This window comes from Emys orbicularis, chromosome 8, assembly GCF_028017835.1.
Source record: "Emys orbicularis isolate rEmyOrb1 chromosome 8, rEmyOrb1.hap1, whole genome shotgun sequence".
Classification (NCBI taxonomy): Eukaryota; Metazoa; Chordata; order Testudines; family Emydidae; genus Emys; species Emys orbicularis.
The window spans coordinates 56,787,109-56,806,663 of NC_088690.1; the positions used below are offsets into that span (position 1 = coordinate 56,787,109).

A 19,555-nucleotide genomic window follows, 5' to 3' on the forward strand; every position below is an offset into this window, starting at 1 on the left:
ATCAAGGGGCAGGGAAGCCACTCCGTAGCTGCTACGGCAGCCCCATGGCTGCAGTAGCCCCGATGCTGCTGTGCTCCCACTATGCAGGAGGAATGTCCCACATATTGAATCCACAGTCTCTGGTCCTGCTTCTCACCTGCCCCACTCTTGTCCCCAAATTCTGCTGCCTGGAAATGAGGAAGGAGCCCGCTGTGGAGCCCTGGATGGACTCCCAAAATCTTCACCTATGGGCAACAGATCCACATTGCTTTTGCTGCAGGTAGGGCCCTCCCCAGCTGCGGATCAGGGGTCAGGAGCTGTCCAGTTTTGTTTTAAAACATTAATTATTGTTCCAGTGTTGTTTGCCTGCTGTGACTGAAATACAGACTGATGTCTCCCATACAGAGTGGCCCATAATGAAGCCATGTTCCTGTGGCTGAATATCTAGGCCATGAAGCACAATGATAGCCTTGTGGTTAAGGCATTTGACTGTGACCCAGGAGGGCTGAGAGACCTATTTTTTGCTCTGATATAGACTACTGTGTGACCTTAGTCAAATCACAAAGACATACGAATGAATATGTATATAAATAGCACTGGAAGTGGTGTGTGCTCTCAGTGTAACAGGTGGATTGTGCATTGACTGACACCCAGGAGACCTTTCAAAGCTTGCACTGAGTTTTTCATTGCACCACACCACTGATTTTTATTAATGGCTGCCAGAAAACTAAACCCCCAAGTGCCTCTATGAAAATTTAGGGCGCAACCTGGCAGCTTAGCACAGGTGGCTAACAGGATGAGGGGGGACCCTGCCGGGAGAGTATGTGATACACCTAACCATCTCACCCATTTCTTTTTATGCTCATGAGTAAACCAAGTGTCCAAAGCCAGATCCAGCCCATCCAGGCAGTGCACCATTAGATCTGAATAAAGAGGAATAAGGTGGGATTTTCAAAAGTGCCTAAATGAGCTAGGAGCACAAGACCCACTTACTTGCAATGGGACTTTGAAAATCCCACCCTAAACACTCAGAGAGGTGGCAATCTGTGCCTTTCCCTGGGGAGGATTATGGCAGGATCCCTGGGATTTGGGGACCATTGTTGGAGGAGCATCGAGCCCATGACCAGACAGATGGCAACACACACAGCTGATTGGTGTTATCTGTTGCAGCAGCCGAAGAGGAGGAAATACATCCTGCTCCATGCTGCCCCACTCAATCCCTTTGGTCCCATTATGGCATGACCCAGGCAAAAGGGACTATAGGCAGCTGCTGAGAGCTATATGACCCTGGTTCAGCAGGTGTGCACAGCACACCTTCCTGGTTGTCTCAGGGTGCCCATATCTTTGGTGGCTCTGGGGCCAGGGTAGCCCTAACCGATCCCCCGTTCTTCAGCTGTGCACAGGCTTTCTGTTTGCTTTATCTCCAGGAGAACGTGAATCTAGAAGTATGAGCACAACCACCCACTGTTTCCTATAACAACAGTCTCTATTTCTCACCTCTAGCACAGCCCTTTCCTTCCCAGGTTAATAAACCAAAAAACAGGTAAGTTCTAACCCTCCTTTCTTCCCGTCCTCCAGTGATCTCCTGGGAATCATTCTCCCCTCCCCTTTCCCACCACCGTATGCAGAAACAAGTGAATTCTGGGGAGTGAGCCTTAGGCAGCAGCCAGTGCACTGGAATAATGAGAGCTAGACAGGCTGTGCCATCCTGCACAAGTCTCTGTGTGTCTCTATCCACTGTGTGTGTATGCATCTGCAAGAGCGTCCTCTCTCTCTCTCTTCTCCCCCTTCTCTCTCCTTCATAACCCCCTCCTCCTTCCACCAGCTCTTGTTCTTTTCATGAGATGCAGAGCTAGCAAGCTAGGAGAGTAGCCCGGTGCTGCAGTTATTCTAGAGATAACTGTGGTCAGGCTGGCTGCCCTTCACACTCCCCGATGTACCAGGAGGCGGCAGACCCTGTCATTCAGGGCCTCGACGAGCCATGCCCATCAAGCACCTGCCAAAACCACGTAGCCACCACCATGCTGACAGCTACAAGACAGGTAAGACCTAGGAGTTCATTATTATGTAGGAAAGCTTCCGGGAAAGGCCTCTGTGTGACAGGGCTACAGGCCTCTTGGTTCTCAGCTCAGATGTAATCTCCTTGGTGTTGACTTTTTCTTTATTCTAGCAACAATTCCTGTGGTGAACAATGGGCCTGCAAAGGGGTGGGGGAAAGATCCGCTTTGACTGTCACCCCAATTAATGTCACCGTACTGCTTCTGTTGGTAGTTAATCTTTCTGTGGCCTCTTATGAATGGCCTAAAAAGTCTAGACACTGTTTCCAATTAGCAATTGCAGCAAGAGCTGTGTATTCCCTCCGATTAGCCCCCCCCCCCCACGCCTCACCAAACCTTGTCAGGGCCCATACTAGAAGCTGGGACTCTGGTTCTAGAGGTGATATCTGTTTCAAGTGGAGTAGCTGTGGTCTTTTTACACTGCTAGAATAACAATAATTTATCCTGGTAGCTATAGTTACGAGGTCTTCACTATATTTTTAGTTTCATTCATATTTTTTTTTACAAGGATGGATCATATTTTCTTTTAAATACTCGGCATCCAAGTTATTCATGCCATTGTGACTAACACCAGTGATTAACACCACTGCTCAGTTAATTAAAAATAAAACTAATTTGAGTGAAAGGAGAATGTGTCGGAGGTGACAGAACTATGCCAAGCGCTTGATGTAGTGTAAACGTGCAGATGGTAAGAGAGTTAGGGGTGGGGAGCAGGCGAGAGCTAGTCCAGGAGGGCTGTCTTTACCCTCCATGCTGGCTGTTGGATAACTACTACTCATGGTGCACTCTGTTGTAACAATTTACATATTTTTGTTTTATGTTTGGTGCTTGGGGTGAAATCTGGTAAATTAGAATGGTCATGAAATAAGAGGGGCCAGTAGCACTGAAGTCTACACAAGCTTCTCAATATGGCTTCCCATCAATTCACGTCACTCCTGACCCATATTAATCTTGTTATTCTAGTGCCAGGCGCCCACACAGCTCTACTAATGCACCTCAGTTCTGACCAATATGAACCCTGCTGTTCTGGTACTGAAACCCTATGCCCCTCCCTCACTGCACCATGCCACCGCTCTGCAGCATGCTTCTTTTTCCACCACAAGGCCTCTCCTACACAGAAACTGATAATGCTGGCTTATAATCAGTGGGAATAGCCTGGGCAGTTACTTTGAAAGCTTTCTACACAACGCTGTGGGTGCTTAATCATTAGGGCTGGAATAATGCATGCGAATCCTGCAAATCACAGCTCTGCCAGTATACCTCAGTCCAGATCTGTGATACTCCTGCTATTCCAGTCCAGCCTGCTGAGCAGAGAATTGAGCTGAATGGAGTGGTATTTTTTTATGAGGAAAAAGATCTCCTGGAGAACACGATGAGCCCATCTAGTGCATTTCATTTATGTCCTATTCCAGGTTTGAACAGCGATCTCCCCAGATGAAAGATGGCACATTAAGATCCCGATCCAGCAAAGCACTTAAGTATGTGCTTAAATTGAATAATGGGAGTCGCCCATTAAAGTTAAGCATGTGCTTAAATCCTTTGCTGGATTGGGAGCTAGTCTGCTGTGCCACCTTGTACCTCTGAGGAGTGGTCAACAGCCCTAACCACTCTATAGATGGGGCTTGTGTGTCCTGTGGGTGACTGGTATGATAAGAGCATGCGGACATAGCTGCCATCCCTATTAAATGGATTTCTAATTGCACATCACTTGGGCCTGTAATGGGATGCAACTGCAACCTCCAGGTGTCAGCCTGAACATGGGTATTTGGTGAACCTGCTAGTTTATAAGGTGTTCAGTGTAATTATACTCTTCTCTTGGAAACTCCAGGTCAGTTACAGACAATTCAGGGAGACTGTAAGTACCAAGTTAACTGCAGTGTCCAGCAAACCCCACTCTCTGATGTGTATCTGATGTCCCAGCACATGTAAAAATGTGCAGAATTTTTTGCTTCTGCTCCCTCATCTAGTAGGCTCTACCACATATAATTTGTACTTATAACTTGTACATTTCCAGCAAGGGTCTGTCAGAGTTTCCACGGTAAACCCCATTTTACAGGGGTTCATGCCAGTTGCAGTTTAGATACTGCCATACTGACATCAGCAGCATCAGTGAGGCTGAAAGCTGGGAGGACTCCAAGATGACACTGAACAGACCTATGTCAGGATAAATATTTTCAGCATCTCTGCTCCACACATACCAGCATCATCTCCAAAATGCACACGCACGTTCACACACACGTGTGTGTGTGTGTGTGTACAGACATCACATTTAAGGGGAATCTCAGCAGCTCCGTTCCAATGCAAATGCCGTTACCACTCAGGGAGCCTTACTTGTTTCCTCACTGTTGATTTTTCATTCTGCCTGCCTGGAGGAATCAGTGAGACTGAATCCTGAGCACACAGGCTGTGGTCAGAAGCCATCTAGCAGTTAGAGGGATTTGTTCTGCCGCATCAATCACAGCATGATGCCAGAGACAGTCCAGGAGCTGCTTTTGTCATTGACACAGGGGAAGAATTTAAATAGCTGGCACTCTCACGCTGAATACAGAAAGACAAACCTATGGATCATATTTTAAGTATCTCATATTTGTATTTTTAACATGAGCTTTAATTTTCAAGGAACTCTGTAGCCCTGTGCTCTCTTACCTCCCTTCCCAGCACAGGATGAGCCCCAGTGCTCCTACCTACACCTACCCAGTATGCGGTCCCCATGTCTGTCCTGCCTTCCCCAGCCCAATACCTGAGCTTCACGCGCTCTCCTAGGTCTAAAGGGAGCAGAAGCATTACAAAGCTTTAAACTAGAGCCTCAAATGTTTTCTGACCATGTTAGTATTGCTGTGAGCTGGGTTAAACCTTGTCGTTATGGATTGGGTGAAAGTGCTGCCGTTCATTCAGAATAAAAGTAAAGAAGTGTCTGAAAAAACAGAAGTAGCACCCAGAATACAGGCACATGGGAAAGCTTAAGGAGAAGCAGAACCACATTATTATTACACGGCCCTAAGGTTTTTTAAATGCAGGGGCTAGGGCTTGGACTGACACAATGGTTTTTGTCTGCGTGTGTGAGAGCAGGAGCAGGGAGAGACAGAAGTGGCCAGAAAGCTAAGCAGACAGTAACAGAAGCACTGGTAATGTGGCCATATGAGAAATCTAAGAGACAAGGCTTTTTTGGGGTGCAAAGAGCTGGCTGGAAAAGGCAGGTTTGGAACAGCAAGCAAAGAAACTCTCCTACTGTTTGATTCCTGCTGTGTTCAGGGACTTTATGTATAATCTTAATAATATAATAATAATATATAATAGTATAATAATAAACAGGACTTTATGTATAATCTTTGTAAATAAACAAAATTGCACCAAAGAAAATACGTGGCGCTATCATCAGTTTCTCCTTCTAGTGAAAACAGGCTTCAGGGCCCCAAACTTTGGCTATGCACACCAGTCAAAAATAGTACCAATATAGATCCCACCTGGTGGATTTCTCACAAGGCCCTTCTCACATATTATAAATCACCTTTTTATTTAGTGTTCTGGCAACAGGAGGGTTAATTTCAGGCTGCAAGAGCGTGACCTTTGCTGCAATCCCAATGTGCTTCACTCTAACCCCAAAACAACATGGCACTGTCTGAACAGAGATTTCTAGGAGGACTTCTCATATTAGACATCAGATACTGAGAGAGATTGTAATGTTTAACACTAGAGATGTTCCTTGGGCCCTAATTCTGAACTGTGGCTGAGAAGAGCTCAGCACCACTCCAGAAGAGGGATTAAAGAGTGCACTAAACTACGTTTGCAGTCCCTTGATCCTGGGCCCGCCCAGGTGCCAATTTGGTTCCTGGGTATGTTTGAACAGCCTCATGTGGGAGGTGGGGTGCCAGAGGAGCCATTATGGCATCTCTGCACCACCCAAGGTCCCCACTACAGTGGGAGAATTCCCCCTGTGGCCAATTCAGATGGTTTTAGGACAGTGATACAAAGCTGAAAATGGCAAGGCACTGAGTGAGAAGAGAGTGGCAGGGAGGTATAATAGGGAGGGAACGATGGGAAGAGAGAGAAAAGGAGGAAGAAAATGTTGAGACAGCAGGAAAGAGAGACGAAGAAGGGAAAGCAAAATAAACAGGAGAGGCAGAGAAAAGGAAAAAAAGTCAAAGCAAGCATATCCAAACAGTCGCCAAGATTCAGAGGTGAGTCAAAATAAGAGTTTCTAAGAGAGTCTAAACTGATGTAACTTATCACTTCTGGCTATTCAACAACAAAATTACACTTCCTCAGGGTATGTCTGTTCCAGAGTTTTAGCTCCAGGTCAAAACTATTTGTTCCTTTTAACCTGCCCTCCATCCAAGCACAAAGCTCTCAGTTGTATATTACTCATGGCAGAAGTCAGATTAGGTCCCACGGCTGCAGCCTCACCTAGTTAGGCTGAATAGTGTGCAGCTAGCCCCAGTGTGGGGCAGCAGGGCAGTGCTGCGATTCCTCCAGTGCAAGCCCTCAGGCTCTTGGGAGCTCTTCCTACAGAGATCAAAGAGGCAACAAAGACTAATTAAAATTTAATCATGGGGGACTTCAGCTCCCTGGATATAAGTTGGTCAAATGTCACCGTGTAACAAGGTTTATGGAAGCAATTTCTTGGCATCTTGAAAAAGTGCTTCTTGGAACAGCTAGTTGTAGAGCACACAATAGGAAAAGCTACTTGCCACTTATTCCTAAACAATGCAGGGGACAGAGGAGTAATTATTCACTAGATAATAATGCCTACAGTCTAATTACATTTAACATCCTCAGGGGAGGGATTGTACAAAAATGTAGCATGGTGACACTACACATTAGAAAGGGAGATTTCAATAACATAAGCAAGCTAACTGAGAAGACCTTAAAATTAGAAGTGAGGTGAGGAATTTAAAATCTTTAGAATCAACAGGGAGGCTAGTTAACCATACTGTAACAGAGACAACCAAAGGCACATGGACCCTTAAGCAAAAAAAAAAATCACATGCACATGCACACATACTTCCAAACCGGAAGGGGGAAAGAAGCATGTTTAAATGACTAGGTGCAAGAGATTATTTGAGTCAAACAGGTATGGACCTGTAGCCCAAGTGAAGAAGTTCATTAACCCAGGAAACCCTCCAAAATGCCAGTGAATGCCATCCCTTCCCTGTCTATGATTGGACCAGATGATATCCTTGAGGCCTTCTGTGATACCTCTGAGCAGAGTACCACTCTGTCCTCACTCAGTGGGAGGAGGAATGTAGGAGAGGCAAAGGTTACATATCAGGCCCTGAGTGAGGATGCTGCCACTGACTACAAGACCATCAAAGCTGCAATCCTGGGCCAGCTAGCAGTTTCAGAAACAAAGGCTGCTGTTCTGTAGGAAGCACGTTTCTTCACAACTGTGGCTATTCACTTTCACTTGGCAGCTCAGTGGCTCAAGCCACAGTCTGGGATAATGGGAGAAGCAATGGACATAGTTGGTTCTAGAAGAGTTTTCACATAGCAGGGCAAGCCAAAGGCATGCCGAAGGGGTGACATCCAGTTGTATGTTCATAATAATAAATTTGGGGGATGTTGTCAGCTTGCCATGGGCAAAACGTTAGTGACATAAAGGAAGCAGGGAGACAGTTGAGTTTACAGAAGGTGCAGAGGGACCTGAAGGAAAGAGCTTGATGGTAGAGATTAGATTATTGATCCAGTAAATTACCGTCTGTCCTGGCCAATGATCTTTGTGTCCATAGAGTCTCCCCGATAACCTCAGCTCAATACCACACATTTATGTTTTGTGTATTTGCTGTTAGGTCATGAGGAAATTGCTGTAAAAGATTTCTTAAAGAGATTTAAAATGCTGGATGGTATTCAAATTTAATATTTAAATGGCTGTTTTATTAAAAGCTTTTAAATAGAAGCCAGCATAGTACGTCTGCTAAAACAAAAACACAAGGGCCATTGTAGAAGGAATTTGCTATAAACCCTTCTCCTACCTCACAGAGGCTTTCTAAAATATTACACTGCAAAATATAATTCTCTTTATCTTCAATTTAATTACATTTGCCATGGCGCATCTATCAACCCAGTGCACTTAGTGTGTTCCTGATTTACTCAACCCTGACCCAGGAAAGTAATGGAGAGAAATATCAGTCTCCACGGTTATTCTGGGGCTGCCCAATAACCCACTTCGCCCCAAGAAATGGATGCATTAACAACCCTAACCTGGAGAATCAATAAGGCAAATTACAGGCTTGATTCTCCACGCTGTTACACTGGTGATGTCAATGGAGTTCACATGATGTAAAACCTGATGTAATAGAGGGAAGACTCACACCACAATCTCCAGATTCATTATACATCCAGGATTGGTGGCTCAGAGATTTGGTTTGATTCAGATGAAAGCAAAGTCAAAAAGTCTGGATGCTGGAGCTGAACTTTCCAAAATGGGTCTTTTTGTTGGTCAAGAAGTTGTGTTGAAGAGCCCTCAAGATCTGGCTTTTTTGTTATTGAAAAAATAACACAACTCATGATATTGCAATAGCTCAGACAGAAGTAGGAAGAAGCACAGAATAGTGAAAATGACATGCTAAACCTTCACTGAGCTCTTTGCAACATTGTTTTGAATTTGGCTTGGATTTGGGCAAAGGCTCATACTGGTTGTTATTTAGTTTGAACAAATTCACTCACCTTATCAACACCATTCGCACACTATGAGCCTCAGCCTCTCTCACTGGATGACAAAAGTCTTATGTCAGCCCCACCCCCACCCCCGTTCATTCAGTTTCTGGCTCCTGATAAACTGAGGCCTGATCAATCAGCCTGGAGTATTGTGTACTAGCTGAGAATAGATAAATCACTTCCCTGAGAACTCCAGGTTATAAAGGAATAGAAAAGTTAGTACTGCTCTTATATTTGCTTAAATAATTTTTGTATCAGTCATAAATCTTTTCTCAATAGATACTGCCCATATAACCACATGTGGTCTCAGGATATGCTTCAAGCTGGGGCCACAAAAAAGCCAAAAGTCTTTACTAAGAAAGAGGGGCTGGTGAGGCTTTAGATAGAATACCAGTTCCAGACAATGGCAGGAGGGAGTAGTAAAACAGTGGTAACTGTATGTTTGTGTGGCCAAGGGAGACATTTTGCATCTTTTCTGAGAATATTGGTTAGGATCTGTATTAAAGGGTTGGCATGTGGTATAGAAGGAAGTGGGATAAGAACAGGTCATCATAGCTTCACAGAAGTTAGAGGCAAAAAGACCTGTTAAGTCATCTAACGTAGGATTTAAAAAAGTGACTTAGGAGGACACGTGCCACTGACTTTCAAGTCACTTAGTTGCTTTTGAAAATGCCTCCCCTTGTCTATCCCCTCTGCCAGTCCAGGCCTGAGGGCACAAGGATGGAAGAGCCCATAGGTCTGTATATGAATGAAGAGAGAGGGGAATTTGGGTCTGTAACAAGGGAAGAGGTGAGAGAAGACAGAAAGTGAGACACTGGTGGCTCTGTGTGGGAGGGCAGGGAATTTGGGTTGTTAGTAAAAGTCAGGTGAGAAGTGGTATGAGAGAATGTGAGATAACAGCAGGTCTTCATAGGATGGAGAGGAAATTCACATCTGTAACCTGCCAGGGGGGATTTTTTACTGGCTCTGCATTTATCACATTACATCCAATAAGGAGCCTTCCTTGCCTCTTAATAGATTTGATTTGGTTCTGATGACAACAGGGCTCTTTAATTATACTCTCCAGTACCTTTTCTGTCAGCAGCTGTCTGCGGAAAGAGCTCTGTGACCTATGATCTGAAAGCAATAACCTATCCCAACCTCAGAGGAGTTTTTTTTTTTACAACAATGCAGGTTGATGCTTTATTCCAACTTAATCAGGGTAACAACAACAGAGAATGTTTGCAGGGGAATCCCATCTGAATTCTCCCTGCGAACATTTCTCATATACAGAATATGCCACGCGGTGGATTATTTTAATGTAATAGAAGCTAAGGGAGTTGTGATCAGGTTAACAAGGAGGAGGAGGAGGAAGGATGCAATAAAGTGTTCTGATCAGGTGGGCAATTCTGAAATCCCACCAATGAGATGTGTGAGCCGGCTCTGCAGTGTTAGTGTAGCCAAGCCTCAGTCTCCTGGATTAGGCTGCTTTAGTGTTTACTGGATGTGACACAGATAGGAGAGCTGCTGTCAGCTGTGCTGCTGCTCGGAGAAAGTGGGGAGAGGGAGGTGTGTCTGAGTGTGACTTTCTGCCTCTTAAGAGACTGCTCTATTCTCTCCGTAGAGCCTCTCCGATCACACAATTGGCAAAGATCCACAGGCCGTGAGGACAGGTCAAAGGCAGTGAGTATCTTTTCTCTGTCTCTGTCTATCTGTCTGTCTGGAATGCCTTATCCATGTTCAATTCATCTGGCTTTCTACGTATATTGATGGATGTTCTTAATCTCTTGCAGTCTCTTTGGAAATCTCTGCTCTTGTATTATTAGTTTTCTCCCCTGGGGTGGCTTCATTGTTCTTGTCCTGGGGTGACTCTACAATGTCATCTTGCTGAAGTTAGGTGCCATGATCAGAACAAATTCCCCCTCTTCTGCCCCCAAATAGCACCCTCAAAACATGCACCGGAAGATGCTGGCAATTCCTCTCTGCACTGGAGTTCTATTATAGGGCGGGAAAAGAGATGGGGTGTGTGGTGAGAGTGTGGGGGAAAGTTCCATGGATGGATTCCTACTGGGACCAGTTTCACAGAGTCACAGGTTGGATTTATCAAGGTGTAACCAATTGGCTGTACCTGCAGCAGATAGAATTACTGGTGGGTTTAAAAGACTGGGGAAGAGAGAGATCATCAGAGCCTCAGGTTTGCCCTTATTAGCAATCCTGGGTCATTGCAGCAATGAAGAGAGAAATATGTTGGTCAGAGAGAAGTTCACCAGTGGTCAGCTGTGGCATCAGCAGGAAGGGTGCTGTGATAGAGGGAAGGGAACATTGTGGACGATGGCGAGGGACAGTGGGGATGGGGTGGAACTGTCGTAAATCAGGAGCCCAGAAGAGTGCAGAGCATTTTCGTGGTAGAACTCAAGTGCATGAACGTGTGGGGTTGTGTGGGAGAGGAGCACCAGCAGCTGCCCAGCTCTGCCCTCAATGACCAATGCCAGCATGGCAACGGGGAAGAAAAATCCTGGCTACTGGAATCCAGGAGATCACGTGCTTTGGTTTCACATGTGAGTGAGGTTGTGTTAATAAGGAAATTCAAAGGGGCTTAGGGAATTATAGGGATTGGTTTCAGCTAAAACACAGTGGAAGGCAGACTGTTAGGGTGGGGATTAAGGAAATGCACTCACTGGCATGTAATGCAATCCCTGCTCCATTAGTTTAGTGGGGAAGAGGCTTTGTGCATTTTTAACATAATCAGGTCTTAAAATGGATGCTGCATTTGGCAGCAGTAGCCTTGGGAATTACTCAGGCCCAAAGAAGGTGGGCACCCCCCTCCTCCCCAGACAATCTCCTCTCTCTTCTGCTCCTTTCTCTTCTGCTTGGGTGCCTTCTTTGGGTAAGAGGATAGGGAGGTTACCAGGTGCTTCTCCTCTCCCATGATCACTAGGAAGCAATTATACGGTGTGCACCAGGGAGACAGTATCTACCTATTCTGTGTCCCGTCAGCTTCCTGCCTGGTGGAACCTGGCCTTCCTCCCTGGAATGAGATTCAGTCACAAGGCAGAGGAAAAAAGCTGGCCCTGTGCCAAAGGTTGTCCATTTCCTCGGTTCTTTTCTCCTTCTCCTCAGCCATTCACAGTCTGCACAGGCTCCAAGAGTCCAAATGATTAGATGCATCAGGAATTATGCTTTTATATTGTGTGTGAATGTTTGAGCCTGTGATGGTTAAAGGACCAGCCCCTACAGAAGCGTGAAGTCCTCGTGTTATTTTATTTACAGGTTAGTTGCAGTGCCAGCTTTTCCATGATGCCTGGTCAGTAACATCAACCATGACCTGGAGGGATGACAGGGGCAAGAAGTAGTTTGGTCTTAGCCAGTTTAGTCCTGAGCTGAGCCCATTGAGCAAAGACTACCAATTGTGTTGAATTACATGTACTGTTATGTCAACTCCTGCCATTCAGTGGTGAGCTGAGACCACTAAACTCACTTCACTTAGACCTGAAGCTGGACTTGAACCTTAGTTCTGGGGATTAAAGGAGAGGTGGAAATTCCTGCTATGACCAACCCTCAACTCTGAATGGTTTTCACTGAAAATCCAACATTCCCTTCTAGGAGGCAAGAGAATTAAATGGGTTGAGAACAGCTGTCCCTCCTTTTACAGAGGATTTTTTGATTTTAAGGGACAGGACGTGAAACAGTAAATCCCTCCTCCCTGCAGTCTTATCTCCTGCAAACAGCACTGACCGCCCTACAAGCCAGCCAATTAAAGGGTTAACTGTAACCGGATGCCTGCATGGATGCCTTACTGATTCCATGGAGGTAACTGAAAAGAAATGATCCATTCTTCACCCCTTCCCACCCTGTTACCCTCTCCCTTGTCTGATAAGCCTTTAAGCTCATTCCAATGTACCTCTTCCCTTCCTGCCCTTCCTTTGCCTCTCCATTTCCCATGGATTCCATTTCCTTGCTTCCCCTCCTGTGTCCTTCCTTGGAAGTCAAAACCTTAGGCTCAATATTCCATCAAAAATGAGATCCTCTTTTTGCAGCAGCATCTCTGTCTTTCATGTACTGTTATTCCCTGCTGCAGTCCCTTGATCTCAGACATCAGAGAAATTTAACCAGCATTGCGGTAATGCGTGTCGCACCTCTGCTGAGCAATTCATGAGCCTTTCACAGAGTCTGCTGGAACAGGCATTGCAGGAAGGATGAAGGTTGGGGGTATCTGGAGAAAAAAGCATCAAAAAGCTTATAGATTAGACTCAACAAGAGGGTCTGAATGAAATAGCATCGGAGTCCTCAACATAGTTGAGTGATGGCATTTTACAGGGAATGTTTCTGCATCAACGTTTAGAGTCCTTGTGGAATTTTGTCCTGAGATCTTTGGTCACATGTCCATGTTTTGATGTCGTCCAACAATGCCTGTAACTAAGGATCTCAATATTTTGCAATAGCTAATGCTACCAGCTGTCCATATTGTGCCAGGGAGATAAGCATTGCATTCAATTAATATTTAATTTGCTCTAAAACTATATTAAACATGCATAATAGGAACTATCTGAGTGTGATAAAGAAAGAAAAAAGGTAGGCACGATGCAAATTGGCTCAGGGACTAGCACCAATGTATTCAGAAAAAATATTATATATGGAATGGAAGAATGTTGTGCTTCCCTCTACAGTCACGGAAAGCTTTATCAATCTGTTTTGCAGAAGAGTTAAAAGAAGAGGGTCTTTCCAGGTCAGGGTTGGGTCCAGTAGTGGAAGATTGTGGGCCGAATTATTGAATTCTCCAATTCTCATCCCCAGGAGAAGGTGCTCTTATTTAGTGCTGGGAGAATCCATTAGCCGAGATGCTTTTCAGGTTGGAGAGGGGAGTAATGGATTATGCATTTCTTGCTCTTTCAAACCCTGTTGTAAAACTATTAACCAATATTTATTTGTTTGAGAGGGGACAGTGCCAAAATAGTACTGTTCCTGTACAGTGGCAATTGCTCTCACCTTCCTGTTTGATGCCTCTGCACCCAAGTTTTCCCAGTCAGATTGTTATGTAATAATTGTATGTTGGGCACGTGTCTCCTACCCCACTGGATGGCTGGGAATGGTTACCAGGTGGGAAGGGGTGAAATCTGTGGAACATGTTTTAGAGAGTAAATGATAGAGTGAATCCTTGCACAGATAAATCTGTAGTGGATGAAATTTATCTCTAGTCCACTAGTCCTGGTCACTCTGAATTTACAGATTCCATCCAGAATCCTGCCAGGCCTTTATGATTCTGTATTAGAGGGTCATTTGCAGAGCCCACCTGCTCCCTCTGATCCTTTATGCCCCCCTAATTGCAAGTACTCATGGTATTTGTGCCATTTGCACTGGTGAAAAGTGGTGACTGATTTCTGGCACAGCTGCCCAGTTCTCCCTTCTATCATCCAGAGAAGAGCACTGCAAGAAACCATTCCAAGCTTGTGGCCTTTCACACCGATTCACCATTCTGACCTCCTACTGACTTGTGAGCTACAAAGCAAGGGCTTTAATTACTGGAGACTCTGCTCTGATATTTTAGTCCTATCTGCCCAAACAAAAAACCATCCTAGATATCTCTCAGCCTTCATTGAAGATGTTTGGCTAAACCCTCAGAACCCCTGCATGGGGGCCTCATTAGATACAAAGTCACTGAGATCTTGCATTGTACAACTCTGGCTAGCCTTGTAATTGTCACCTTCTCTGGTTCTCCCCTACCTGCACCCCTATCCCCTATTGATTACAGGAACAGAGGGATGAGAACTCGCCTTGGATGCCTGTCTCACAAATCAGACTCATATAATGATTTCACAGCCATTCTTCCGGATAAGCCCAACCGGGCTTTGAAGTGAGTATAGATGCACCATTCTCCTTCCCTTTCTAGTTGTATTTCCTTCCTTTCATTGTACTTTGTAAGCTTTGAACCCCAATCCCTGCAACTGGAATTGGTTTTAGCACTGAACATCCTTGAAAAATAATTAATTTAATCTTTTGAGAGCAAGCAATGAAAAATCCCCAAATCTTTGGAGATCTGCTTGTCCTGAAAGGAAGACAGAAACCCAAGGAACTTGAAACAGCACCAACTCTGTTAGAAAATACTTGCATCATGGATACATTGGGGCAAATTCTCAGATAGAACATGCATACCACCTCCCTGATACAAATGGGAGTTGTGTGCATTTATCTGAGGACAGAATTTGGCCCATTGTTATTACAAGTCTAAATATGAGCAGTCACCTCTGCATAACAGGTGATCAGCTTCTTCAATCCATAGCACTATTATGCTCTACAATACTGGAAGCATTTAACTGATATGCTAAGTCTCATTATTAAAGTCAAGAACAAACAGCTTTATTGAATGTATCCAGCTTGCGTTAAGGTCTAGCTAAAACAACTAAACCCCCACACCCCAAAGTGTCCTGTATCAGCATGCACTAGGACTTGTGTAAAAATTGGGATTAATTCGTCAGTGATTGTCTTTACTTTGGTTGATACAAAGTCCTGGTCTAAAAGATCTGGTGTCTTGTCCAGCCCTTCCCAGGCAAGTTGCACCAGAAGACTGTCTGTAATAGACTATGTGTGATTGTCATTTCCTTTCTTTTAGAAGATTATCAACGGAAGAAGCCACAAGATGGGCAGATTCTTTTGACAGTCTCTTGTCCCATAAATGTGAGTAGAAATCACATTCTACCTCCATCCTCTTTCACAAATATTTACTGTAGTTCAAATGTGAAGAATCGTATTAGATGGCACAAGGACCCTCAGTGGATCTCCACATAACTGACTATCTTAACCATCCACAATTAGGGCAATATCACAAGAACATGCTGGGAGGGAGTGTGTACTATAACACTAACATACACTGTGGCTGAAATTTTCAAACCCGCCTGGGGGATCTGGCTGCCCAATTCCCATTAATGTTAATGGGAAATCCAATGGGCATTCAAATCCCCTATGTGACTTTGAACATTCGAGCATATAGCTTTGCTCACTACAAAAATGACATATTTTAGTTGTTACAGGGTATAACCTATAGTTAAACATACATGTCTGAATGTTCTACAAACACAAACTATACAAAACCATGTAATCATCACACTTCATACCGCTAAACAGATCAATCATTCCAATTCTCTTTATAAAAATATTATTCTGCTCCACCAACGCATCCTACTGGGAAGCTATGGAATTCTGATATCATGGAATGTAACCTGGGACTGCATCCTTTCAAAATCTTTTCTACACCTTTAACAAACAACATATTAAACTAAGCAGTATATATCCAATAGCATATTTCCATTACAGAATGAAACAAGGGTGCAAACTCAGATTGTGCGAGCAGTGTAAACTAAGAGGGGTGAGAGTGTGTGGTGAAGGCTTATATTTCAGGAGGGAATGGGCTGGGCTCCTTAAGGGGTTTACACTGACTTTTTTTTTTCCTGAGCCCCATTGAAACCCCAGTGTTTTCGGTTGGGAATGAATTGGTGACTGTAAACTGCTTTGAGATCCATGGATGAAAAGATGCTGTATTATTTCACCAACAATAATTCACTGAGAATATTGCTTTTGCAGCTAGGGGGAAAATATTCAACTTTTAACTTTGGTCAAAACACAAAATATCATGGAAAACTTTTGTCAATATCCAATTTTTTTTGCCCATCTCTAATTTTGTCAGAGTCCTATGTTACCCTGAGCATAAGTTAGGATATTAAGAAAGGTAAGGCATGTAGCATACAAGAGTAAGCTTCTGTTACAAAAGCTAAGTAGATAAGGTTATATGTGGTGAAATTATAGAAATAGTTTCCTTTTTAGCTGGTTGATGTGTCTCCAGCCTTAGAACATCATACAGTGGCCACCATAAAAATGTCAGCATTTATTAGCAGCTACCACACAGGTAGCTGAGACACCAGCTTTCTCCCATATCTAGAATAGGAAGTCATTGTGGTAACTATATGGTGTGTGACGACAAAAGCTGAGTTTCTAATAATGGCCCCTGTAGAGTTACCCAGTGAATAGTGAAATATCAGTAATTTAATAACCCTCCTTTCCAGGGAATACTCTACATTCTGTTTTGTACCTGAAGCCTCTGGAATTGCTAGTGTGAGGGTCAAAACCTGCTCTCAGTAAAACTGATGCAAATCTGAAGAAACTCCATTGAAGGCAACTGTGTTACTCTAGAGTTACACCCATGTAAATGAGAGCTGTGCTTGGCCCACAGACCTTTGAGTGAAAGGGATTATCTTGTGGTAGTCATTGTAGGTATTTTCATTTTCATAACTGCATTAAAAAGGCAATGGAATTGCCTAAGATTCATTGTGGAAGCAGAACAAAGCTTCAGTTATCTGCATTTCCCCCCCCATTAAGTAGCACACTTGAACAAACATTGTGCTAATGTCAGACAGATAAAGAAGTCCTGTATCTACTCTAGCATTTCTGTGTGACTATCCCCAGTGAACATTTTCAGCTAAGCGCCTACAGCTAGTGGCAAAAAAGGAGAGAACTATATCAGTCAAATTTCCTTATGACTGCCTGTGTGAACAGTGTTTGCTAGCGTAATATCAGCTCATGCTCTGGGGCATAAGCTGATCACCAGCTGGGCTCAGAAAGAAATTTTCCCTTTGCTTTATAGTGTTATGCAGGTATCACATTTTCTCTGAAGCATCTGGCATTGCTTCACTAGATAGACCACTGGTCTATTCTGGAATGGAAACTCCTATGTAAATTTCAGAGGGGTTAAGAATTAGTTATGGTTTGCTAATTCACTTGGAATAATGTTGTTGGCTCACAATTTTCACCTGCCACAGTCAAAGATAAACCTGGAATGAGGTTTTGGGCCTCTTCAGACCAAACAATTCCATGATGTAATGGTGTGTTATGGCATAGACAGTGCTCAGGAATTGAATGACGGAGGGGAGCCAATTCAAAGCTGTCCCTCCAGGGATATACTGGTGGGAATGGAAGGAAGCAGGGAGGTATTTCTCAGATCAAAGGGCGGAATTAAATGTTACTAAAGTGATACAATCTTGAGACCCTCATAACAATTCAGTGGGTATTGCCAAGGTAAGGAGGTTGACACTGTACATAGAGAGTCAGTATTCTTTTTTGGAACTTCTGAACCTCTTGTTGCTACATACAATGAGACTACAAAGAGGCTGCAGGTGGAGACATTCCAAAAAGGCTTCTAACAGAGCATCATGCAGTCTCTATGTGTAATATCAGGTCATTTACCTTTGTAAAATATCCACTGAAGTATGAGAGGCTGCTGCCTGCATCGCTTTAGTGAACTTTATAGTAACGTTTAATCTCGACATAATACTTTCAGGAGAGGGTCTCTTGAGTGGAGTCTAGGAGGACCTTAGATAAAAGGTGTTATGTTTCCAATAAAATCTGGTTCCAGAATGATACCAGAACTTAAGGAGATCCATTGCTCTCACTCTCTCCTACCCTCCCCCACAATCTCTACTCAGAACCCCTCTCTTTGGGGGGTCTCTCTGATTGCAATCTTCACCAGGAATCATGTTATTTTCTTAAATAATATGCAGCGTTCTTATTCTGGACATGATTCATCTCTGCACCAGCATGGAGGCTACCACGGGGACTGAGGGGAAGCTGGCTTGTGCTTTTCCTATCCTGGGGTTGCTGCCATGCAGCCCCCCAGTGCAGGTTAGGGCAGCCCTAAAGGGTATCTTACCTTGTGTCCTGGCTGCCGTGGCCCCTATGGGACTTGCAGCATCTTAGGAAAACCCACGGCAGTGAAACACTGAGCCATACCCCCTCCTGCCCTGTATTCCTGCACCGGGGGCTCTCATGGGGTTGTAGAACCAGTGGTGTCATCTCTGCACATACTGGGGAGTTCAATTGCACCAGGGGTATTCCTGGAAGGGAAGAGAGCTTCTGGCTGCTCGGAAGCCCTTTTAGGCCAGCTATGCTGTTACAAAGGGGTCATAGGTCACCAATGAATTAGTCCCATGTCTCTAGGGACTCCCAGGATGGGCAATGCCCTACTGGATAAAGGAAATGGAATGATTCCAACTGTCTAGTCTGCAGATCATATAAAAATACATCAGCATCGACACTGGTAAGTGATCAGGAATAAGGGAGGCAGCACAACTCATGTGCTTCCAATGACACACAGCTCTGCAGCAGGCATCTGGGGATAAAGTGTGCGACTCCCCCTCTGTCATTCTAACACTGCTTTAAAGGAACTAATGCCAACCGGTTAAGAGTGGCTGAAGTCTTAATTTTGTTGATACTTTCAGGTAAACAACTTAATGCCGCATATCTACCTGCTGGAGATGCAGAGCAGTTCAGAAGCACAGGATCAGCCAGTCAGCTGCCCTTTTGCAGCAAGAGCTTTCTCTTCCCATCACAGAAAAACCTCAAAACATAATGCACAAATATTCCCTTGGTTTGGGGCTGCACTGGCCCAGGGAACAACCTTCTCCCAGGCAGTCTCAACCTTCTCAAGCCAGGAGCAACTGCTCCTATGGCCCCTCCCTGGAGCACCTGAGTTGCTATTAACTCCTTGTTTGCCAGGGACAGGACAGAGAGCTCTGCACCGTGTACAATAATGTCAAATTTTCATTTTCTAAAAGCAAGTAGTGAGGGAAAAACCTCAGGGAAGTGTGGTAGCATGAGAAGAGGATTCTGTAATCTATGCGACATGCTTTTAGTACATTTACCAGGAAGTGACTTTAATGTGTTGTTTTTGAACATCTTTTCCCAGTTCATGCCATTAAGGTTAATGATGACTCCCACGAGACGGGAGCTCGGTCTGGCCTGGAGAGTGTGTGTGCAGTAAGTGACAGAAGAGTAGCCTCTCTCTGTATCTCATGCCCAGGAGACATGGTCTGGCCAGCCAGATGGAGATTCCTTTTGACAGT

General features: G+C 44.4%; 1 protein-coding gene across 2 annotated transcripts in view; it reads left to right on the forward strand.

The window, feature by feature from the left end:
* The first annotated feature begins 1,913 nt into the window (after positions 1 to 1,913).
* RGS8 (regulator of G protein signaling 8) overlaps positions 1,914 to 19,555 on the forward strand; it is a 30,543-nt gene continuing 12,901 nt past the window's right edge. Inside the window, exons 1-4 of one of the 2 annotated variants that reach the window (XM_065409530.1) lie at positions 1,914 to 2,021; positions 10,294 to 10,352; positions 14,419 to 14,520; positions 15,277 to 15,341. In XM_065409530.1, coding sequence (XP_065265602.1) covers positions 1,914 to 2,021; positions 10,294 to 10,352; positions 14,419 to 14,520; positions 15,277 to 15,341 — 334 coding nt within the window. Of the gene's footprint in view, positions 2,022 to 10,293; positions 10,353 to 12,453; positions 12,480 to 14,418; positions 14,521 to 15,276; positions 15,342 to 19,555 lie in introns of those variants that run through there. The other variant, XM_065409532.1, reaches the window with a different exon arrangement.